General features: G+C 45.4%; 1 protein-coding gene across 2 annotated transcripts; it reads right to left on the reverse strand.

The window, feature by feature from the left end:
- Positions 1 to 3,429: 3,429 nt before the first annotated feature.
- Positions 3,430 to 25,742, reverse strand: OTULINL (OTU deubiquitinase with linear linkage specificity like). 2 transcript variants are annotated; one of them, XM_019646188.1, is made up of 8 exons: positions 25,680 to 25,742; positions 10,603 to 10,762; positions 10,484 to 10,515; positions 10,286 to 10,377; positions 9,347 to 9,496; positions 7,225 to 7,353; positions 6,080 to 6,349; positions 3,430 to 5,285 (listed from the first exon to the last, which is right to left on the reverse strand). In XM_019646188.1, the coding sequence occupies exons 2-8, from the start codon at positions 10,680 to 10,682 to the stop codon at positions 5,112 to 5,114; spliced, it is 927 nt and encodes a 308-aa protein (XP_019501733.1). In that variant the 5' UTR covers positions 10,683 to 10,762; positions 25,680 to 25,742; the 3' UTR covers positions 3,430 to 5,111. The 2 variants fall into 2 exon arrangements, with proteins under 2 accessions (XP_019501733.1, XP_019501734.1); XM_019646189.1 differs by lacking the exon at positions 25,680 to 25,742 and adding an exon at positions 11,133 to 11,596.
- Positions 25,743 to 25,748: the final 6 nt, after the last annotated feature.

Raw genomic sequence — 25,748 nt, forward strand, 5'->3', positions numbered from 1 at the left:
TGGTTCCATCGAGACGTTCTGTCCGAGATTAGGAAAAGAAAATATCCTTTGTTTACAATTAGGCTATTTCGATGGGAAAATATTTCCTTACTTCCGGAATGCTTCCTAGAACACATTCCTAGTTTAAATAAACCACTCATACGGACATGGGTATTACAACCCATCTAGACTAAGCTGAAAATACTTAAAGCAAGCATTATTTTTAATTTTAAGAAAGTCTCTTGACTAAACTTTCCAAGAATTATTACAAATAAGTGACCCTGGTGGCCGTAAAACGAGGTAAATAGCAATCTAAGACCTGATCATACTGACTGTGAGGACCAATAAATCAACTATATACAGAAACTTGGGTTTTTAAACAGAGAATGTTTTTTGCCCAGAGGCGCCAGGTAGGGATATAACTTCACTATCCCACGTGAGGCTCTGCACCACGCTCGTCCCATACAGAGAACTCATTTCTGCAAACACATTCTGTGATCTTTACGTGCAGACGCATGGCTAACCTGTTGACTGTGTTACATCTCACTGTGGTCTAGGGGTTATTGAATATGTGAGTGAGCGATCTTTCCGTTACTGATAAACCATGTTGCTGTTAAGCATCAATATCACCCAGATAAGCTTTCATTTTCTTGGCATCCAGGAGTATGACAGGATTAAAACCAAAGTGAATTAAGGGAAGACTCAACTATTTTCACCAAATAACACAGAAGTGACTGTAAAACTTGGGCCCACTTAATTTTGTGTCTAAGTATAAAACAAACTGGACAAAAACAGAATTCAAAGAAAGCTGAATGGCTATACAGAAAAGTACACCTAAATATAATCATTACTAAGGTAATGCATCAATAATCAAATTGCGACAAGCAACCCAGTAGACTGTCAAGATTTTACATCCATAAAACTATAGATGATATTTTAAAATTTTACGTAGTAATGAGTCTTAAGCAATGAAGAATCACACAACTTTAGGAACATGCTATTTGAAGAAAACTAAAATGACTGAATTAGTCATCCCTTTATTCATATCTGTATAGGTTTTAACGTATCAGGTTAGTTATCAATCTAAAAACATTTACCTTCTTTAACATTGACTTCCCAATATTTTCAGAGTACTCAGTTTTCCTCCCCAAGACCAGCTTGGACAAAATTCAACTAGTCTTTCTCTGACCTCACTAAAATATGAGAAAAATCACCTGATATATAGCAATAACAAATATTTCCATCCAAGATTCATTTGCAGGAAAGTCCTTGGAAAATCCACTTGCCTGGCCCATGATCTGGGCTCTTCCTGCACTAGCTTGGTTTGGGCCTCTATACACTAGAGAAGGCCCTGGGGTTTTCCTTGGCTCCCCCATGGTGGAAATGGCATCGGTTTAAGACTGTGAAGGCCCACATCCAAAAAGCTGGTCACCAAGGTGGCCCTGAATTAACATAGTCTCTTGGGAGAACCTTTCAAATTAGTGTTTCTAGGAGAAACCAGAAGCCACCTGTGGTTGTTTCTTTATTTTGCAGGTGAAGTAAAACATGATTTGCCTGGTCCATTCAGTCACCTAACCAAACCTCCTTTACATTGGACATCAGATTAGGAGGGTGTGATATAAAGAGAATGTGCAAAGTAAAAGAACTCCAGGTACCAGGTGTGGGAATTAAACTTGCCTCCTATCAAAAAAGTCTGTCTTGAAGATAAATGTTCTGAGGATGGATGGTGGCATTGGTTGCACAACAATGTGAATGTGCTTAATGCTACTGAACTGTATATTTAAAAATGGTTAAAATGGTAAACTTTAGGATACATATATTTTACCACAATAAGAAAAATCAGTCTTATACTAACATTCATACAACCCCTCAGTATGGACACATATACCCCAATTTAAGAGAGAAATATTTTAAAATCAGAAAAAGACAAGGGCTTATGTTTTCATTTTTGCTATAATTCTCTCATCATTTGAAACATAAAGGTTAGAAAGACGTTAAATATTGGCATCACAGGAAATTCACCTCCAATTTATTGGTGGCTTTTAAAAGGGGTGTTCATTTATATGTAGCTCCTTCTAATTAGTTTGTTACATTCAATATACAACTGAATTAAAAACAAACACAACAAAAACACCCAATACCTCCTCCCTTAAAATTTCCTATTCTGATGCCTTCTCAAAACATGGCAACTATTTAAAGGTCTTCTTTACTTTTTACTTTCATTGTATTGAATTGTCCTTTCCCCCCACACACACACAATTTGGTCTTGCTCCTCTATTTAAACAATTCCTACCCCATTCTGCCCTGTCCCCCAACACACAGTTAAGGTGAAACATAAGGTGTTGATCTGCCACAGAGCCATAGGCTGCCAATCCCTGTGAGGATTCTTCCTTTTAATCCTGGATTGATGTGGAACTGATGACACTGGGTAAGGAGATGCAAGGCAAGTGGTAATATACAAATGCCAGGTAGGTACCTGGACAGCCCCATTGGAGTCAGAAGTCGGGAGCAGCAATTTCAGGCATATCAGCCACAGCAGGGTGCTGCAGGCTGTCATCATGTCTGCTTGTGAACACAAAGGGTAGAATTCATTTTTCTGGGTCACAGTAATACATCCAGGGGATAACTTCCAACAAGTCAATTAACTGACAGGGGTTATGCACAACCACAGATGCTTCCAAGCAGGAAAGGCCTGTAGAGATCTATCAAAAATGGTGTAGGTGCCTGACCACTGCAGTGTACACCTGAAGCTGAAGCTGAGTAATAATGAATGTCAACTACAATTTTATATATATATATATATATATATNCACAGGATGTGGAGTACAGCATAGGGAATAGGGTCAATGGAATTGTAACAGCTATATACAATGTCAGAGGGGTAGTAGATTGGGGGAGGGGGGTTATCACTTTGTAACTATTACATTAGTTAATTATTACATTACTGAAACTAATAAAAATACAATGAGATAGATCTATATGTAATCTTAGGGAAAATGTTAATATTATAACATACTGTTAAGCGAGTAAAGCATTTTGCATGGAAAAAGAAAGAAAAAAAAAAGGAACGCCCATTTTGTGTGGCTCTCAAAATAACACAAAGCCCCTTGGTCCGAGCTCATGACGCCCCAGGCAGAAAACAAAGTGACAGCAGGCACAGCACAAGGCACGACTGGGGGTCTGGCTAATGCAGTACATACAGGTGATTATCCCCGTTACAAAAGAGTCAAATGTGGGCCGGCCAAGTGGCACACTGGTTAAGAGCTGGCTTGGGATGCCAGAGGGCCCCGGTTCGGATCCCACATATGAGGTCGCCCGGGAAGAGCGCAATGATGGTGCCAACTTGGGCCAGTGAAGCAACGTCCTCCACAACTAGACTGAAGAACAAAACAACAGCAATTTGTCTGGTCCCCTTCCCCCAATTCCCCAGCGCTGTTCCCATCCCCCAATTCCCCAATAAAAATCTTTTAAAAAAAAAAGTTGCATGTGATTTTCACATACCACAGCATCTGACATACCTTTTTTATTTATAGTATGAACGATATGAAACTGTGAGAAAACGTCAGCTCGATCACGTTCAGGAAGCCACTCTTAGAAGGGATTTGCAATCTTGAAGTAGTATATCATTAGCCAAGATTTTAAAAGTTATTTTGTATTTATTGAAATTCACAACAGACTAGCAAAGTACCTCTGAAATAAAGGTTACCAAAATAAACCAGAAAAGTATTTCCAAAATAAAGATGACCATAAGTAGTTCGCCTGAGTATATGAGCGGTCCATGGTTGCTGTAACACATTACCACAAACCTAGCGACTTAAACAACACAAATGTATTATCTTACAGTTCTGGAGGTCAGAAGTCCAACATGGGTCTCGCTGGGCTAATATCAGGCACCAGCAGGGCCGAGTGCCCTCCTGGAGGCCCTAGGGGAGAATCTGTTCCCTTGCTTTTTGCAGCTCCCAGAGGCCTCTCACATTCCTCAGCCCATGACTCCTACCTCCACCTCCACCACCAGCTTGTTGCACCTCCTTCTGACTGTCCTCCCAGATTTCTCATTTCCCTCGGACTCTGACACTCTTCCAGTCCCCTCTTCCATTTTTAAGGACCCTTGTGAATACCAGTTAAACCCAGAATTATCTCCCTATTTCAAGGTCAGTGGATTAGTACCTTAACTCCACCTGCATCCTTCTCCTTTTCCATTCAACCCAACGTATTCACAGGTTTTGGGGGTCAGGATGCAACATCTTTGCAGGAAGGAGGGGCATGGTTCTATCTACCACACATTAAATACACATCTAACTACACCATGGTGTAATATTTTCATGACAGTTCAATAATTGTCATTCAGGTGCCTTAATCTACAGAATTTATCTTTTTTATCTACATAAAATGTATTAACCTGGCCAGATGCTACAGTAACAAAAAAGGTAAAGAGATATAAAACAAATTGTACAACATTACAAAGTAGTGGTTATTTGTGTATATGTGTGTATCTATGTATATATGTATATATAAAACTATACATATGGGTAGGTGTGAGTGTGTGTATATAGATATATATATATATATATATACACATATACACACACATATACACACACATCATTTTATAGTTAATCAAGTGGTTCTAGAAAATCAATATGCCATAGAAATTCCTGGGAAGGTAATGCTTGTAAAAAACAAGGCCAAGTTTATGAGGCTCCAAAATCAACCAAAGACAAGAAATAAAAAATGTAAAAGTTAGAGACAAAGAAATTCACTCTTTCTAGGTTAGTCCTTTTCCCTACTCATTTTCTTTTCTATTTTTTCTGTTGTAGTTCTTGTCCAAATGAAACGTTTTTGTCCAAATGAAACGGTCTTGTGCCCTTAATGGCCCGCCATGTGTGAAGTGACCACAGCCCTCAGGAACAAGGTCAAACCACCACCTCACACATCTATTAGTGCAACTGCTTTGGAGGAAATCACTGACAAATAAAGCAAAGTCCTGTGTGCACTGTTGCATCCAGTGTACCTGTAATTCCAGAGAAGGTCCTAACTCCTTCGGTGGCTACGACACTAGCTTTGGTTTTTCAGAAACACTTTACTTGCCAGCGTGACTGCTGTCATTGGCAGGTGCCCAGTCCACGCCAGACTTAAAAGACGGGAATGTGGTAGTGGAGGTCGTCCTCGGTCAGCAGGGAGATCTCCGGCCAGTCCCGGAGCGGTTCCTCTGGGTAGCAGACTTCAAAGTCCCTGGAGTTAAACTTGAACAGTCTGAGCACTTTGATCTTGACTTCAAGGGCATACCCAAGGATAAACATATCAATCTGGGGACGAGACGAAAAAGAGGTCACATACACATTTCTAAGTGCCAGCCCTCCCACCAGCAGAGGGAGCATGTTCTCCAGCAGCTCGTAAAACCATGTAATTGTTTACAGACCCACGCATGAGCCACCGAGTGGGCAGTGTCAGGAACAAGTGTTATGGCATGGAAGGCAGGGGACAAGCGAAACAGCATCTCTCTAGACCAGCATGAAGACATCACAGGAAAAAAGTGTTTGGAGGAAAACACTAATCAAAAGTAAAGAAATGCTCATAATAAAAATCACACTGTTTTCCAATCAGTTTTATATTATTTTAAATCAATTTGTGTAAAGAGGTCAGATGATTTTGTGCACTTCCTAGGAAAGCAAAACAAAACAATACCCCTTTTCTATGGGGGACAGAAAAGCATTTTCTGGAATTAAAAACATTCCATAATTTCTATGTATCTGCAGGAAGGAACCAAATGCTTTCCAAAACGTTCACTCATTTTCCAATGGGACTTTGTCCTGATTAACCTCCGTTGTGGGAGAGTCTATTATCAACTGGGAAGCAGCGTGCAAGGTCAGAAAGGCCCTCAGCACTGGCATTCTCCAGCCACGGGGCTGGAAAGACACAGCAGCCAGCTTGGGGCGTGAGGCTTGATTTTTTTCCCTCATTTGAGGGGTGACAGAATCAACCCGCCATCTCTGAGCAGCTGGTCTTATCACCACGGAGAGCGAACGCCAAACCCCTACGTGTTCATGGATTGCCAATATCGTCCTTAATGAAACACACACAATTCTCCCACCCCCGGTACCTGCTCTAGTCCACATGTGTCGCCTACAGAATTGAGGTGATTCATCATGAAGCTCAAAGGATCAGCTGATGTTTCCCGGGAAAACAAGAGTCTAAAAAGACTAGGGATGGCCTTTTTCATCTTCATTTGTTCATAAACTTCGGTAACTTGATACAGCATGATGAACTTTAAAGCTTCGTACAGTTTATATTCCAGGATGGCATCAGAGAAAAGGAAGTTGCACATACTTCCTCTCTTGTGATAATCTTTAATTCCACTGAAGTCAGTCCACTAAAAACCCAGATGTAAAAGGGAAATTTAGAAGGGCAAAGGTGAACACATATGCCACTCATAATTTTTAAATTATTTATAAAATAAACCAGAGATTTATGGAGGGGAATGGAACGTTCATTTTTAATGTTATATCTTTTGACACTGATTTTTTAACCATAAATATATATCACTTTTACAGTAACAAACTAGTGCCAATGAAATATTTTTTTTCCAAAAAGCACCACCTCCTAAATAAAATACCAAGCAAGTCAGTTTCCTAACACTGCTTAAGACAGCTGAGTTACACAAAGGCACACCCCAGCTACTGTTCCTTAACTTCCTGCCACGCACAGATTAAAGCACTCTACGTGTATTATTCTCACACCTGACTCCTCACAATAACCGTACAGGGTACACACGAGTTATATTTCAGTTTTACAGTTAAGAGAGGTTATGGTTTCCCGAGAAGGATTCATTCCAATAACCCAAAATCCGCGTCTCAATTAAAGACAGGAAGAAGTCTGAGTCAGATTATAACATGGATGCTGCCCCCCTGGTTAACAGGGCGTGTTTTGGAAGGTCGTTTCTGAGAGCCTCATCTGGCACTGGTACCACATTTTTCTGGGGAAACAAAGGTATGTGATTGTTCAGGTTTCCTGGCCAGTCCACATGGGGCTCCTTAGCCCATAACGGGCCTGTCAGGGAGAAAACTGATCCAGTTCATTACTTGAAAGGAGAAGACATCATCAGTTACCAGAAGCTGCACTGCTGCCTGCGTTTCCTACCCACCTAACAAAGTGCTACGCCTGACATCAGACAAAAGTGGCTCTGGTTGGGATGGATGCTTTCATTCATTCCCAGTCTTTTACCACCATCCTCCCCCAAACACTCACCTGCGTTTTCAATAATTCCACACATTTACGTAATTTTCCAAACACATTTGAGCCTGTGTACTTCTCAGGACCAAAACTGTACTGTTGGAGCCAATTACAACCTTGTGAAAAGAGCAGTTTTTCAGGAAGCTTGAAAAGGAAGAAGACGCCAACAACGATTAGTATCTCCACATTTATTACACACAATTTGAAATGTGTCACAGTATATAATCTCATTTCACTTAGCGCTCTTCATCTAAAAAGCCTATAAGAGCAGTTAAGGAAACACAGTCTTTCTTTTTTTTTTTTAGATTTGTGGATTCAGTGATTTGGATCATTTAATTCATAATGTCACAACTGATGAAAACTTAAATATAAGATTAAGTCTACAGAAATGATCTTTTTGGACAAAACATTTCCCAAACTTCCTAGATGTGTCCCTTTAGAAATTATTTTTAACCAAACAGGGTTAGAGCAAAATAGCACAGCTGGGAACGCATGGATTTTAGGATGATGTACTTTGGATTCAAAGCCAGCCCTGTCACTCACCAGCTGGGAAACTACTCAAGCAGCTGATTATTTAACCTCCTAGCCTCATCCTCCACTGAAAATCAGGGCCAATACTATCTATCCATCTTAAGGACTCTTGTGGGATAAAATGAGATTATAAGAGATGTAAGGATCTGATGCAGTGCATTTCCCACCCAGTTCAGCTCATGGAGCCCAGGGTCCCGGTTGAGTTCTGTCCTCAGCAACAAGCAAGGCTAGCACACCGTACATGTGACAAGTATTTGCTAGATGAAATGAAACTAACAAAAACAACTCTAAATAAAACATGTTAAAGGAATAGAACATGTGCGGCTATGCATATACACATAGTTTATATATCTTTGCTCCTCTATCCTTAGATGGATGTCCTAGATTACGCACGTTGCATTCAAATGAAAAATTCAGGCTATTCATCAAGAAGGTATTGCCTTAGACTGTTAAGAAAATGAAAAAACAAGACCCAGACTGCCAGAAGATATGTGCAGATCACATATCTCATTTGAAAGCATTTGCATTCAAAATATATAAAGAACTCTCAAAACGCAATAATTAAAGCAACAAAAAACCCAATAAAATGGGCAAAACACTGGAACAGCCACTTCTCCAAGCAGATAATATGGATGGCGAATAAACTCAACATCCTTACTCATCAGGGGAATGCAAACCAAAAGCACAACGATCCTAATACACATCTATCAGTATGGCTGAAACAAACAAAATAATAAACAAACGAAAACCTTGACAATACCAAGTGCTGGTGAGAATGTGGAGCAACTGGAATGCTTAGAAATTACTGGTAGGCATGTAAAATGGCACAGCCACTTTGGAAAACGGTTTGGTAGGCTCTTATAAAGTTAAACATACACCTACCAGATGACCCAGCAATGTCGCTCCTGAGTATTTACCCAAAAGGAATGAAAACTTGGGTTCATACAGATTCCTGCAGGGGAATACTGATCACAGCTTTATTCAACTGCAAACAACCCAGGTGTCCTCCAACTGGTGAGTGGATAAGCAAACTGTCACATTCACATTGAGGAACACCACTCAACAGCACAAAGGCAGGAACCACAAATTCACAGAAGCACCTGGACAAATTGCAAACGCGTGGTGCTAACTAAGGGAAAGGCGTCGATTCAAAAGGCTACATACTGGATGAGCCCATTGATATGACATTCCGGAAAAGGCAAAACTACAGGGACAGAAGACAGATCAGTGGTTGCCAGGGGCTGGAGGGTGAGAGGAGGACTGACTATAAAGGGAAACTAGGGGTCTTTGGGCAGTAGTTACACACGGTATGTGTTTGTCAGAACTCAAGTAACTACAGTAGACAAGTGAATCTTAGTAGACAACCATACTTATTATAAAGGACAGATGCTCTTCTCAAGAAAAGATGGTGGCATTAAAAGCAAACAAAACAGTATGACTATCCTTCTGAGATGGTTTATTTGCAAACTGACATGAGAGACAGAGGACCTGGTCAAAGGAGCTCTTGGAGTTCCTTCAGTCTCAGGACGCCCATAGAAGACCCAAAGCATCTGTGTCACCATTATCATCAGGTGAAATTTTGTATATTTCCAGTGTGATGACATACCTTAACAATGTCTTTATCTTTCATCCAAGACGGAAAAGAGAGGCCGTGGCTGAATATCTGAAACAATACCGATCTGAGTGCATCGTAGTTGTCTCTCTTTACTTGTCGAACGCATTTAATATGACGCCGCCAAAACAGCTCCTCATAAGCCTATGAGCACAAAAAGAGGAACTTGTTTTCTCCTTCCACTGGATAACAGAATAAGGAAGGTGAATTCAATGTACTTTCAGTGGGGTGCTACTCCCAAATAAAGCGGACAACAGTAACAAAACAATGATAAAGTATGAATGTGATCACATGTCACTTTAAAGTGACTTGTGTGTGCATAGAGACTGTGCCCCGCCTTTTTAGATGCTAAGTTCCTGGAAGCCCAGCAGTCAGGCAATGCCATTTTGGGGAGATCATGGATGCAACTTGACCGCAGTGAGAACATGAGAACTACGGTATACTTGAAGATCATGCTGGAGACTACACTAAACGTACCGCCCACTTTTTTTTTTTTGTTTTTGTTTTTGTTAGTGACGAGGTTGGGCAGCACTGCTTGGTATATTTACTAAGATTAGTCTGATGGAAAATTTTAAAAATCCTCAAAATATTTTTGCCAAGGGGCCCGACCCCTTCCAGGACAGAGGAGTCCCCTGTCTGTGCAGAGGTTCACAGGCCTGGCCAGGGGACAGCTGAAAAGAGTACACGCTTGAGTTTTCTGAAATCACAGGCTGAATTTACCCAAGTCCACGAGGTACTAGCTCTAAGGAAAAGGCCCGAAATCGGTGTCTAGCAGCTGTTTGGCTTTTCAGTGAGAGCCAGAATTGCTCCTTAGGTCACCTTTGGTGTTAGTTGATCTCTGGATCCATAAAGCAGAACGGAATGTTTGTTTCCTGAATTTCACACACAAATAATTAAAGGTCCATCTTCCAGGACCTTTATACACAGACATACCTTCCTCATCAGCTGGGCACGTGGCGCCTCCCCTTTCCATTCTCTTGCACAGTAACTGAGCAAATCAACTTCCGCCTCCACACTGAGGTTCCCTGGACCAAGTAAAAAATAAAAGGTAGTTAATTTCCCCTTTCCTCCTCCTGCATGGACCCTCTCTGCATCTTAAAAATAAGGAAATATGTGCGTGAAAATATTTACTTTTGAATTTTCTCTGCAGATATCCAATCCACCTAAAAGGTAAAGGAAACCATAATATCAAAATTCTACCTTGAATAAAAAGGGTGTTTTAAAAATGTAAACATGATACAACCACCTACCATTTCAGCCGGTGCCCTAAATATAAATGCAGCCTTCGGAAGTAGCAGAGGGCGGCCACCAGAAACGAAACTGCCACCATCACAGAGCCCTTCGCTATTCTCCATGCCGCATCTAAAGCATGGCTCGTGAGTAGTGTCCAAGAGTGAACTTGGTCATTTCCTACAAAAATTTAAACAGTTAAAAAAAAATCACATCACAATTACACAAACCTGCTTTGTTTAAGGGGAAAAAAAGATATACTGGATAATTTTTATCTGCACAGTATCTATCACTGATTTACATACACATTTTTTAAAGCATTCCAAAATTAAAGAAACGCCTGGTTCTCCTATACCCAGTGTCATATACCAGAATATGTTTGTTCCCCAAATTCAAGAGGAATCATGAACATAAAGCGTGTGGGTTTCAGAATCCCTCAAACCTGAACTGAAAACCTGCTTCTCCTGCTTATGCAGCCGTGTGGCTGTGGGAAACCTCACTTCTCTTATCCCGAGTTGTCTTGACTGTAAAATGGGGGTAAAATACTGACCTCACTGGGGAAGGGCGGAAAGCAGGACTTAAGAACCAACCCTGTGCTGAGTATCTGTTGAGTCCAACAAGGATGCCAAGGGTTCTGCTCGGCATGGCACCGAGCACACGGTGGGGTGGGGGGAGCAATCACACCAGGGCCTCTTGCGATGCCACCACCATCCACTTCTGCCCTCTCTGATACTCTGAAATCAGCATGGGCCAGAACATACGGCATCACCTTACCACATGGAACAGGTGACTCAGACAAGCAGGCACAGACATCATTTCCAGAGAGCGGTCCACTTAGAAGAAGGCTGGCGCCATGGCGATGCTATGATGTACACTCCCCTTCCTGACTTGACAAGGGGGAATGAACCGGGCTGGAGAGCTCAAACTGCGGACTTGCAATCGTTTATTGTGTGCAGTAGGTTCCTAATCATATTTTGCTTGAGCACGCAAAATGATGAAGTACAAATGAGGAAGAGGGCTTCTGGACAATGGCCAAACCTGGGGTCCACAGGACGTGGTTGAGGAACGTTCCAGTGCTTAACTGCAGTAAAAGCCTCATTAACTTAGAATCTACACTTTTAGCATTTTTGATCATCTGTGGTGTGCATGTACACTCTCAATAAAGAGTTTACCAGCAGATAAAGAAACCAAGAAAGGTACCAGAAAATAAAAATACATAGACTTTTGGGCTGGCCAAGTGGCTCAGTTGGTAAAGAGCTCGCTCAAGAGTGTGAGCTCTGAGCAACAGCGGATCAATTCCCGGCCCAAGCTGAGTTGCCAACAGGTGGCAGGATGGCTCAGCTAAAAAAAAAAAAAAATACATATACTTTTATTTTACTATTGAAAACAACATTTTCAAACACAGGGGCTTATTGTTTAGAACTGATTAGGTATTCATTATAGATTTATTCCCACTTAGACATTTAATAAAACTTTTTATAAATTGTTTAAAAATGTAGAGCCATACTACCTTTACACATATAATTTAGGCTTTTATTACTTTAGTCTGGTTTCCCAACTTTGAAAATTCTGACACATGCAAATATTTTTAGTAAATGCTTAAATTCATGGAAGAACTAGAATTTTCTCTATGTGATATACATAATTTCTTCTATTGTAATCATAAACATTTTCTAGAAAAATGGAATATTGCACGATTTTACAGTTTGTTTTTACTCTTCATATCAACTCCACATCAAATTATAAGTTGGATCTCTTTTTAGGTCACTACATACATAGATCTATGCTATTCTTTTTAAAGAATGTGTAATATTTCAGTATAAAGCTAGACCATCATATACATAATCATTGCCTTACTGATACGAAATTGATAATTTCCATTTTTCACTCTCACAAATATGGCTGAGACAAACATTCTCTTCCAGCAGCCCCTGTGACTCATGGTAGCTTTTAGGATAATTTCAAGAAGAGGAAACTCTGGGTCAGAGGTGTGCACAGCTTTGGTTTTGACAGGTGTCACCAAAGTGCCTTCTAAAACAACACTGCCAATTAACACTCCCCCACCCCCATGTTCGAGGGCGTCTATTTCCCTGAGTCCCCACCCTGGTTATGATTCCTCACTGCTCTCTGCACTTCCGTGTATCACGCTCACATTTCTTCCCTTGTGAAGAGCCTCTTGGAACCTCTGCCTACTTCCTGCTGGGTGGTGCTCGTCTGTGTGGACTTTGCAGTCTCTGAGGGGGGCCTGGCTGCTGCCCCCTCGGTGGGGCACTGCTCTCATTTGTCACAGACTCCTTCCACCTGCTGCATTCCTTTAAGTTACCACCTGGTCCCTCGGGCATTTGATTTGAGGCCCGAACCAGGGCCTTCTCCAGAGCATGAGGCCTTCTCTCCACTGGGACCCACTGCAGCTTATGGTTCTCCCCACTCCTCCTCCCTCCCTCCCTCCCTCCCTCCCTCCCTCCCTCTCTCTCTTCCCTAGCCTACTGCCCATAGCCTCAAAATGAAATCCCTCCTACAACCCAAGAAAGGGTGATAGGATCAACTTATCAGAAAAACACACATGAGGTTCGATCCCCCCTCCCCATGCAAGCCTACAACACAAGCCTGCACTCCCGACCACCCTCCACCTAATGTGCCCGCAGGTTTTGGTCAAGTAACTCAAACCACGAAGAGCCAGGGAGCATAGCCTTGGGGGCTGGTGCGGGTCCCAGGGAGCAATCTGTGGGTGGCACTCATGGAATCACACGAGAACAGGCTGCCCCATTCACTCCCTGCGGCTCTAGCCTGGCTGCACAGCCACATCCCAGATCTCGTGGATGTGACACAAAAGCCCCTTCCTGGTAAGAATACCCACCGCGCCGAGGTGCTCACGGGTGATAATATCAGGAGTAGGGCTTCCAGGTCAAAGGACAGGAGGAAGGAAGTAGTTTTGGTAGGAAGAAGGATGGCTCCACTGACCATTAACACAGCTAGTTTGAGCTTTTGCTATGTGCCAGACCCTGTGTGAAGAGTTTGACAGGGATTCTCTCACTTGCTCCTGCAAACACTGCCGGGGTGTGAGGGGGCCCTGGAGCCCCACGGCGTGGGTCACATCCCAGCCCTGCCCATTCACTGGGCAAGTGACTTCATCGCCCTCAGCTTCTGTTTCTTAACCTAGTGCTGGACATGGCCCATCACAGTGCCTGGGACAGAGAGAGGGCTTGGTGCATGCTCACTGTTACTATGGTTACTGTGTGATGACCGGGAATCCTAGGAGTATCTGCTCCCGTGGAGCTGCTGTGTCAGGTGAAAGACATATTGGGAAAGCGCTGAGATTGCCATCTGGCTTACCATAAGTACCCAGGAAATGGTCCTTATTATTTTTATTGCTATTACTCCAATCACCCTTACTTTGCAGGTGAGGAAACTACAAGAGAGAGAGATGTAACAAGTGGTCAAAGCGGAATTCAGAGATGGAGTGCCGTGATGCCAGCAGCTGCGGGCCTCACCGCCCGCCTATCCTGGGTTGTGCAGCTGAGGAAATCTTCAAATCAGCTTTGCTACAGGGAGGGCGTGCAGACTTTAAAAGGAGAAATAAAAAAATTTCTTCCTGCATGTGTCAATAACTGGAGGACAACTCAAAAACAGCAGACAGAGAAGACCACAAACGAGGAGCCTAGCAAAACACTATCCTGATCAGAACTTTGATCTCGTGAGTCAAATCTCATTTCCCCCAATACAGCAGAGAGCAGATAAAATTTTCCATGTCAGAATCTTCGTGGGGTCCCCCTTCTGCCAGCACGCCAATGGCCCACCTACTCCCCCTCCCCCCCTCCCGCCCCAGAGAAGCCCTCTGCGGAACAGGGAACTGGCCTCATGAGATGCTGATGGGACTAGTAGGAAGGGAGAGAAGGTTCTACCACCAGGGATTCGGTCATTCAACATAATAAAAAGACAAGTGAGAACAAGAGCAACAAACAAAGGGAATGTAGATGGCAGGAGGTTTTGGCAACAAAAAATCTCCAGAAAGCCAGGGCTACAAGTGACAGAAAACAAAAGCACTGCCAGGAATTACGGATTTGGTCCTTTTCAACGGTCATCAAGCATCAAAAAAAAATAAATTTCTTTTGAATCCTTTTGGACTGGACCACTTGGGTGGTGGCTGCAGTGCGGCTCTATGTAAAGCCCTGCGCACGTCTATTCTATTGCAAAGTGCACTAAGTGGGTCTCATACATCCCTAGACATCAGCACTGAGATCTGCCCAGAGACCCCAGCCCATACCATCAGAAGTAATACTCAGGTAGTCAAGATGTCCCCCAGGAATGACATCAGGACCTCCTGAAATCAACAACGTGGCTATCTGAAACTAAAATCTGATCTGTGATCACTCAGATCACATGGGGCCACTGACTAGAACTGAAAAAAAAAGACACCATTTTTTGTGGTAAAATTCTACTTAGAATTTTTTTTCCATTCTCTAAACTATACCCAAGCTGAAATAATTCAAACATTCAAACAGGAAGCTGAAAAGAAAAAAACAAAAAACCTGAAAACAAAACTAAAAGACACTGAAGAGCCGGAAACAGAGTGAGTATGCAGATGGCAGTCCTACAGGGAACCCGAGGCTCATGCTCATGGAAACTCCTCAATGTCTGGTTTCGCCTCCGAAACTCCTGGGGGTGTTCCCAATCAGACCGCGTACCCTTTACTACCTCTGCTCCCCCACGGGTGCCCGCACTGTGTCACCTAGCTCGTCCCAATCTTACAAATGGCGCAGCATCAGATTGGGGTGCTTCCTCTCCACACAGCTCCCCTGTCACCTGTGTCCAGCCCGCTGACCTCCTAATACAGAGGTGATGGATCAAGGGCTATCGCGTGGGCCCCAAAGGGGAAAATGAGGCCTGAGCTAAAAGACATGAGGGCACTTTAATTTAGATGTCTGAGAGAGCAGAAGGAATGAAGACATATACATGCATTAAAATCACCTTGTTAAAAAAAATGTAAGGTAAAAAATACTAAATTTCATTTAATAAACGCAACAGGTACTTCTATCTGCTGCAATGGCATCTTTTGGTACATCAGCAGGGGATGGAAGAGTGGCCGAGAGAGACGGGTGGACTGGGGAGCACGGAGGGGAAGGCGGCCAGCCCCTGACAACTGTACCCTCTCCCTGAGGCAAGAGGACAGGGGATGGGGTGGGTGTAAAGGGGAGGACACAGAAGTGTCAGAGGTGTCGGGTACACTTTTCACCCTGTTCTGGGCTGTGTCGTGCGTGGACACCACTCGCTCTGAAAAAGTGAATGTGGCTTTCGAATAATTCTGATCAAGGGCGGAAAGCGCTGCAGAGGAGTAAGCGGAGGCCAAGAGGGATGGGGGCAGGGAAGGGTCTGGAAAGACCTTCCTCCCCGCGCCGCCCCCTTTGTTTACACTTCTTTTTCCCAGGGGGGCTGGTAGGCAGTGAAGTGACGTGAAAGACACACGGCCTGCCCCGGGGAGCCCGTGGTCTGGTTATATGATATAATGCCCTCCCGTCAGGAAGGGCCACCGGTCAGCTTGTCCAGGCCCACAGGGCCACAAGCCGCGCTCCCGCGGGTCAGCACATCCTGGTGTCAACGTCTGGCCAGGACGCAGGCTAACACAGACCCTATGAGCTGGACGCCCAGGGGCAGGCAGACCTCCATTTCCTAGTGGGTCCCCTTTCTCAGAGGTTAGTTCTGAGAAACTCAGAGGCGCAAGAATACAGCAAAATATCGTCCATTAGCCCAAACAAATAAACTCAGCTACATGCCAACAGAACGATCAACATGCAGAACAAATCCTGTTAGGTCAAGAAGGTTCCTAAATAATTTGGAGCTCTGGCAGGCGACGAGGGCTTTCGAAACGCGCAGCACCGCGGTGTGAAGGGCTGGGTCTATGTTCAGCGGTCACGGTTCTTGCAAAACCATAGGGTACTTGGTTGTTTGTCTAGCAGTTATGGGGGAGATATTCAGAAAACATATTCTCTTAATAAATCTTTGAAATGATGAGGTCGAAAGACTTTCTAAGCTCTTGTCTTTCTGGTATTCGCTCTGCTGCTTAAGAAACAACCGTCTCCCCCTGAGGAAGGACCAGGGCCAACAGCAAGATCCGTATCACCGAGGAAGAGAACAGCCAAGTGGAAGGCTTTTATCTTCACAGCCATGACCAGGAAGACACTCAACTGTAGCCCCACCATGCAACTACCTAAGCTCTGAACACAACCCCCACAGGCCTGGGCTTGTTTTACCCACGGCTCCTGCGGGGGAGTGTCAGTAACACAACCGGAAACTAGCAGCTCCTTGTCAAACACTGAGAGAGGTGTGCATGTGTGTTTAACAGCATCATAGCTCTGAGGTTTCTTCCCTTACTGGGCACATCTCTAGGAGTGTTAAATGCAACCCATCTCTTTAAAGGTAAGTTTAAGTTTCTAATCGTGCGGAGGGCTTTTAAAACCCACCCAACTATGAAAACACCAAGCCTGCAGGTGGGATGGGCTCCTAGCGAACAGCACGTTGTAACCTTTTCTCCCGGAAATCCCAGAACCGCAGGGTCACGTCATCCAGCCAGGAAGCATCCCTGGCCGGGTGCAGACACCTCACTGGCTTTCGGAACAAGCCCGGGAATCTGCCTTCATTCTGCTATCTTCTAGCTGCTGGACTCGGACAAATCACTTAGCCTCAAGGATCCCCAGAAGTCTCCCCAATGGCGGAGACCAACAGTGATAACAGAGGGCTGGAACAAAAGTAAACACCATAAGCCACAAGAGTGCGAGCCATCCTGAAGGCGCTATGCAGGTGTCAACTCTCGGCTCAGTCCCTGCCACCATCTCCCCTCCATCTTGTCACCGACCGGTGTGTACAAACTTCTCCCTCTTGTGGGAGTCCATTTCCTTCTCTGGAATGTTTCTCTCTTTACTCGCCAAAATCTATCATCATTCTATGAGTATAGATTAAGCTCTCTTGCAGGCCAGGCACTGTATCAAGAGCTGATACTATAGCTGTGAACACAACAGACAGGGTCTTCTGGCAGATGGACCCCCCCAGTGTGTTTGGAGCACGACCAAGGCAATGGCCCAGAGGAAAGGACAGGGCCCAATCAGCTCAGGAAACATGGGAACCTGACCTAGACCTGCCTTAGGGAAGGACGGCTTCCTCAGGATGCGGGGCAGAGCTGAGACCCAGAAGATGGACAGGAGTGCACAGGCCAGGAAAGCAGGCGAGGCCGGCGAGGCCCAGGTCAGCTGGGCCTTTTGATGCTGATGTTAACTGAAGAGCAAGGAAAGCCCCTGAAGGGTTTTAAGCAAGAGGCTGATGTGATCAGATCTGTAACCACAGCTTAAATCGTTATTGCTCGGAGTCATGAGGAACGTCCGATTCCTCTTCTGTATGACAACCTTTGAAACCTTTCACAGAATCACAGAATGCTTTGGGCTGAAGGGGCTGGGATTCCACTTGCTCTCCAAGGCCGGATTCCCACCAGCCCCTCCGCAGAACCGCTCCCTCCGCGCTCTGTCCACAGAGCAGCTGGGGTCCGTGGATTCATGATGTGTCCCCTACAGACCTGAAAGCACCCCTAAGGTGAAAGCTGAATCTTAATTCACTGTGGACCTGGTCCTCTGATGAGCTGTCACACACATGCTTCATCTTTGAGGTGAAGAAACCTAAGCTCAGAGAAAGCAAGATGTCTGACCTTGAACCCACATGTTCTGACTCAAGGTCAGTGCCCTTCAAACTAAGAACTGCCTTCCCTGAGGAATTCCCGTCCAAGAATTCAAAACAATTCAAAAGCACAAACTTAGAAGGCAGCTGTTATTTCCATTGTGCCTTTTTCTCTTCTAAACATTCCTGTTCTCTCAACTGGTCCTCACATGACATGGCTTGCAGGGGTCTCTTCATTGTCCTGTTCACTCTTCTCTGAACCCATTTCACACTTAAAGTGAGTCCCCACGTCAGAACACAATGCTCCGAGTGTGACCCAACCAGGAGAGCATTCAAATAACATGACCACCTCTTCATTCTTGATCAGGGGTCAGCAAGCTTTCTGTATGGGGTCAGAGGGTAAGACGTTTAGGCTTTGCCAGTGGTCTGGTCTCTGTCCCAACTACTCAAATCTGCCCTGACAGAGTGAAAGCAGACATGAGACAATACACAGCGGAGCTGTGTTCCCAGGGAACTCTTATTTGTGGACACTGAGATTTGAATTTCATATAAGTGGCACATGTCAGAAAATTCTATTCCTTTTTTGACTTTTTTCCCAACCATTAAAAAATGTAAAACCATTCTCAGGTCGTAGGCCATGTAACAGCTGAAGGGGAGCACACACTGCAATATACAGGTGATGTATTACAGAATCGCATCCTTGAAACTCATACAATATTACTAACCAATGTCACCCCAATAAACTAAATTTAAAAAAAACAAACAAAACTGAGTGGGACAGATAAGGCTGTGGTTTGCCAAACCTCATTCTAGGTGATACAGTCAAGCTGATGCAGCCTGTAATAATATTAGTGTATAGCTGAGAAATAAAAACGCCATCAACGCACATTCAGCCTGCTGTCAACTTAAAGCATTTAGACCTATTCCTGGAGTGTGTCTCTCCATCTTCCCAAGGGGGGGTGGGGTGGGACAGTTGCTTTCATCTCACTGTCCTCACCTTTGCAGGTGGAAGGGCTTTCCTGGAAACCTGGCGCTGGCCTCCGCCCACCACTCTCACTTTGCTTCTACCCCAAGTAGAGACGGATGGGGAGGTTTCAGAGATTCTGCTCAGCGCAGCCCCCCACTCCCCTGTCGGAAACTGCCTGCCTGAGAGAGATACCCTTGGGCCTGCTGTGTCCCTGGGAGAGAGGCCTGACCTTACAGGAAGTTCAGCTCAGGCACTTCAGCAAATGTAACTGAGACATATGGATTTTATCACTGAGCTGGCACTTAAAACTCTCTGACTCCTGTGTCTACCTTCCAGTTAGCTCAGAACCTGGGAAGGGAAGCAGGTCATGGGTGCGAGTTCTGTGCCTCTGAGACCCAGGAGCTGACACATCTCCCCGACACATTTCATGTCACTGGGTTTGGCTCATGGCTCCAACTCGCCATGGTTTTTAGGGTGCGCGCTCTCGCTCCCAACTCTTAGACCTTTAAAAGTAAGCTTGCTCCACATCCCAATACAAATCACTTATGAACATGTGACAGGAGAGACCTAAAGGTGCACTCTGAGACAAGCCACTCTCCACTTTCACTCTGTGCTGCTTTATCCATTAATCAGAATCATTTGTACTCTGTTACTAATGGTTACTAATCCTTCTCATCAGCTTCCCTTCTCCAATGCCATTTCCACTCTGTAGCCAGGGGTGATTTTTTTTTGGGAGGGGGGGATATTTTTTGTTTTCTTTTTTTTTTGTGTGTGTGTTTTTTGTTTTTTTTTTACATTCAATGGACATGTCATCTCCTATTTTTAAAATCTTTGTGGTTTTTCTTGTAGGAAAGAGTCAAATCCTGGCAGCCAGGGAAGTGAGCTGGAAAGAACTCTGAACAAGGTGTGAGAGGTAGAATGGCACGTCGCCTATTGCACCACCTAGCCAGGAGCCTTGGGAGCTGGTTCTTCCAAAACCAGGAACCGCCCTGGAACCAGAAGTCGAGATGGTCTCACCACTGATGGAAGCACATGGCACAAGCCTCCCTGTCCTTGTCCTGTCTTTACCTCCCTCCTCTCACGGACCTATCTACTTACTTATATGTGGTCCTTTAGGTCTGCTCTTCTAAAAAGAAACCAGCAGCTTCAAAACAAACTCATCACATCTTATACAGCTTTGTACTCAGTCTATGGACCGACAACATCAGCACCACCTGGCACTTAGAAATACAGACCCTTGTGTCCCACGGAAACATTCTCCAAGCTCCCCAGTGACGCACACACACATGGAGTTGGAGGCGCCATGACCCAGCAATGACTCTCCCTGCCCTGGGCCCTCTTGTGGACTTTCTGGTGTGTTAGGCTGGGGCCCAGGCACCCTACTTTTTTTTTTTTTTTTTTTTGGTTTCTGGGTGATTCCAATGGGGACAAAGCTGAAATACTTCCAGCTTTGAGAAACACCTCTCTGGAGTACGGGCTTCCTCACCCTTGAGCCTTTCTATTATCTCCAACATATTATCACATACCAATTAATTTCCAAATTGCTTAGGAGAAATCATGCCAGATAAAGGAGAGTCTCGCTGGTCAAGTCATCCAGCTACACATAAGTGTGGCTTGTGCTTTATGCCTCTCTCCCTTTAGCCCATGTGATGGGCTACTTTTACTAGTCAATTGTTGTTTCTCTAGGGCTGGGAGCCACGCTTATCTACAAAGGAACTTTGCTGAAATTGATAATCAAGGAGCCCAACTAGTCATGTGACCTCACAGAGGATAACCAACTCATCCTGGCTTGCCTGGGACTGCCCCAGGTTTAGCAGTGACAAGTTCCATGTCCCAGGACATCTCTCAGTCCCAGGCGAACTGGGTGGGTGGTCACCCTACCTCCAGAGCCCTCGGCGTCTGACCCCGAGTCCCCACTATGGTCTCATCGCTTCCTCTTGCTCCGGAGGACTGGCCACCTGCAGTCCCTCAACTCCTGCCACTCCCCTGCCACCCTGCCTCATTCTCTGATTCTCAGCTCAAATGTCACTTCCTTGGGCAAAGCTTCTCTGACTCAGCCCCAACCCCCGGGCTTGATCCCATTGCTGTTACACCCTCTCACAGCACACCGTGTCCTTTTCCTTCACAGCACTTGTCACAGTTTACACAAGTGTGTTTGTTTGATGAGTGTCTGTCTCCCCATGTAGGTAAACGTCTTAAGGACGGGACTGTGTCTGTTTTCTCTCTGTTTTCTCGGTGCCTACGCACACAGCAGACGGTTAATAAATATTTGTTGAATAAATAAAATGAATCCATGTAATCAGGATCCAGTCCATATGTCTCCATGACAGAGGACTGCCAGCTTCACCCAGTATCCGTTCTCTCTTCTTCCACAGAAATAGAATTCTGACTTCTGGCTGGATATGTAGCTCTTCAGCATAAAGGCTGTGTTTCCATCCTGCCTAGGTGCTGGGTATAGCCCTGTGTGTTCTGACTAAGAAGTGTTATGTGCAATTTTCAGCAGGCTCTATTGAGAGGGATGTAATTCCTTGCCCTTGCTCCTCCAGGCTAGCTCGAATGTAAGTGTGATAACTGATGCTCAGCAGCCATCCTGGACCAGGAAGTAGCTGCGGACATGGAAGCCATGCCCGGGGAAACCAAGTGGAAGGAGCCTGCGCCCCTGAGACCATGGTGCCCCTTCCAGCCCTGGGGAGCCACCTCTAAGCTTTGACATGAGAGAAATAAACTTGACTCACTTATTTGGGGTTGTTCAGTTATTCCACCATACCTAAGCCTAACAGTCTATCTTAGTGGTCCCTTCCAACTTTTAACATGTATGTCAGAAATAGTGAGCCACGAATACGTTTTATCTTCCCTTAATTATACTCCCATAAATAGAAGGTGGGAGGTGAGAATGTGAAGCGGTCACCTAGTAGGATGGCTTCCAGGTAGTGGGGTGAATAGGCACCAGAGTCAGGAACTCAGGGTCTCATCCTGGAGGGCTGAGTGGCTTTGAACCCCAGCTGCCTCCTCTATGAACAAACCTAAGGGGCCAGGCCATTAACCACTATTTCCCTCCATCCTCTAAGGCCTCTATATGTTAACGTGTTTCAGAGACATGTTGGAGGTAGTCACGTTGGGGTACGAGGCACAGGATTTTAAGTAGTTGTGAAACAACAGAAGTTCAACTAAACTCAAAACATTATTAAACTTGCACCACAGGAAAGATGCCCTGAGCATGTAGAGAAGATACGCCAGGCCTTGACAGATACCAGCAAATACGCCAACCCTTAGAAGTTCATGCCTAGTTCTACAGATCTTCACCAGCTGACCTGAAACCAGCTTTGATAAAGAGACTTTTTCACAAGGGCTTCCATGGAGGTGACAAGTTTCTAAAAAACAGAGTGAAAACAAAGGGCAGGGAGGTTGAGAAGCCTGGGAGAGAGGCAAGAGGGGGAACTATACCTTCACATGTTATAGGCTCAACATTTTGAGTGAATCAATCAGTGAGGTATCCATGGGAAAAGACACGGGAGTAATAAAGCATGAAGAACAAGACAGTACATGGCAGGTCAACAAGCACTGGCTGTACAAGTCCTATCATGACAATCAGCTAAGTACCCAGAGCTGAGCTTAACAAATATTTACAGAACAGCATAGAGAAATATACCATGGATAAAAGTGATGTAATAAACTCTCGCTTAGTTCAAGTGACTCTTCTCTCTGCTTGGTTTCAGAAGAAAGAATCAATGTGTCTGAGTCTGGCACTGCTTCAGGCACAAAACTGCGAGACCTGACATTTATGCTAATAATTCCATTGGCTATGTTTGCGTTTCAAGGTGAGTGACCAAACTAATCCTGAGCTACAAACTGAACTCCAAGTTCATTTTTTAAATGCCAAGTGAAATGACAAAGAGCTGTTCGGGTCCGCGGACATCAGTGCCATCCAGCCCTCCATGCCTACATGGTGGCTGATTCTATTCATCCCACGCGGGCACTGGCTTGCCATCTCTTCCACTTCCCTTTTCCTATCAGCCATTCAGCTTTCTCCACGGCATTTCGACCTGTCCTAGCAGTCAATTTGGAAGAGACAGAGCACTCAGTTTTTCTGTCACTTTAGAGATTTCACAGGAAAGTTGGGGCCTTCTTGTCACAGGTCAACAAATATGCCCAAGGTGTGCAGGCGTTATTCTAAGACATAGGGATTCTCTCTTTACCAGGCAAGAAGGAATTTAGTTCACTGTTCTTAAACGTGGGAGACTAAATCAGCTCCCCTGACCATCTCCGCTCCTGTGCCATCGGGAACTGATCTGTACCCACTGAGGCGATGCCAAACCATGACAGGGCAAGGAACTCATGTCCACTGTAATTGGGACGAGAGAGAGAGAGCAGTCTGCTTCTTTTTTCTTGACAGTCAACCCTTGACGTTAAATGAGATTTTGCTTCTCTCTGAATTGGGGGAGGTCTCTCTTGAGAAAATTATTTTCTCCTGTCTTCTTCAGGCTTCAGGGCATTGAACCAAATGATCTTCACTGTTTCTCCCGTGTCTCATATTCTGATTCTGACACACAGATGTTTAGTTCAGGATTCTCAATATTCAAACACTTAAACTTTGGGAGGGGTGTAAATGTCTAACTATTACATTGTTTTGTACACCTGCCCATTCTGTGGGTTTTTTTTCTGCAGTTGTCTGTTTACTTTTTATTGTCAACTGTTCCTTGTTATCACTTGCTATTATCTCAAAAGTAAATCTCGGTACCTCTCTTACCAAAAGAGTTAGGGGTAGGTTAAAAAGCTGTGGCATCCTAGCTTTGGCAATTGGTTTTAACGCGCCCCCTTCTCCACTGATAAAGAAAAAAAAACTATGCTCCTAAGTCCTTGGAGGTTATCTCTGGGGGAAAATTTTTTTCCATAACCTGACCTTTGAATCATATTCTTCCACTGCCGCCCACTACAGATCCGATAGGCTGGAGCAGAGGAAAGAATTCTCGTTGGCACACCTTGAATTTGGTGCATTGGAAGGAAAAACGCCTGGGATTATGTTAAGCCTAGAGTAGGCACCTTTCCAAAACCTCCCAAATCAGCTTTTACCAGCTGTGGCCCTACCTCCATTTCCAACTTGGCTTTCTCTGCCAAAACAAGGCAGGGAGAAGGGAAGAAAATAACGTAATAAAAAATTCAAATGAATACCCCCACAGGAAATATTTAGCTAATTCTAAAATAATCCAAGGTGCAGAAAGGTTGGAAAATGAGTTCCTTTTCCAAACTTCTGAGAGTGGGAGGTAAGTCAATCACAGGATTCTAGACTGGGAGGGACTTCGGGATCAGCCAGCCCAACGCCCTCATTGTATAGTGAGGACATGGAAGTCCAGCGTGCGTGTGGCTGCCACATCTATCGGGTTGTCGGAAACGTATTTTTCTGTTTTTTTGTTGCAAAAATGCGTCATGATGTTTCCGACAACCCAATAGAGTGATGCCTAGAACTCATGTCTTGACTCCCAGAGAGTGCTGTTTTCACTACGCCCAACAGCAAAAACCCCCAACTGTTTGCTGTGTGAACTAAAAACTCCTGCTGGGACCAACAAGCAGACCTAGCACCTGCCAACTGCCCCTAAACGCTGCAGTGCCTGGAGCCCAAACTCTGTGTTTGTGAACGGGCTTGCTCCCAAAATTCACGGGTGGCCTCACCCCCCTGGGGTGGCCACCAAAGAGTTACCGAAGGGAATGTGCTCGAAACTGAGCAGCAGCCATGCTCATCTTCCTCGGAGCTGGGACTCGAGGGCGCACCTGACAGGCTGCAGGTTCACTTCTAAGGCGAGGGCCCAGCTGCCAGCGCAGGGGGCGGAGAGGCCGACGCAAAGGTGGTGAGCGCCCGATCTCAGCCACCCGACCTGTGCCATACTGTGCCGCTGCTCTTGTCCTTGGTGACATTTTTGTTAAAAAGGCAGTTTTCTGTTGTTCTGCGAATCTCGACTGCTGCGAAGGTGTGTGGGCCACATCCTCTGCCAGCAAGGCGCGAAACTCATCCACTTCCCTCCGACAAAATCAAGGGCTCAGAGGGGGCACCTAGGAGACACCACTGCTGCTCGGCGGCAGGGCCCGACCCCAACCGCTGCCTGGGCCACCATCTCACCTCACCCCACCCCACCCCGCAAGCCCGGCTTTCTCTTTCCAGGAACCTGCCCTCCCCGCCTCCACAGGTTGCTCGCTGCAAGGACCCAAACAGCTCTGCCTCCCCAGGATGTTGTGCATTCTTCAGATGCAACCCCGGTCCCCGACCGCTGCCCAAACCCTGCACGGGGTGTGGGGATGCATGCGCGTCACCATCTCCGCCCTGGTCAGGGGCGCCCGGCGCGTGGCGCCCCAGGTCTCCCACCCCTCGGGGCGCGGGCCTCGCGTCCCAAACCTGGCTGCGCCGACCGCGGGCGAACGAGAGCGCGTCCCCGGCTGCCCGCGGCCCCCGCCCCGCTCCGCCTCCCGCCTGGGGCCCACCTGTGGCGGCTGCGCGAGGCCGCTCCCGCTCCCGCGCCTGCGGGGGGCTCCTCCGCGCCGCCATGCCGG

This window comes from Hipposideros armiger, unplaced genomic scaffold (assembly GCF_001890085.2).
Source record: "Hipposideros armiger isolate ML-2016 unplaced genomic scaffold, ASM189008v1 scaffold_98, whole genome shotgun sequence".
Lineage (NCBI taxonomy): Eukaryota > Metazoa > Chordata > Mammalia > Chiroptera > Hipposideridae > Hipposideros > Hipposideros armiger.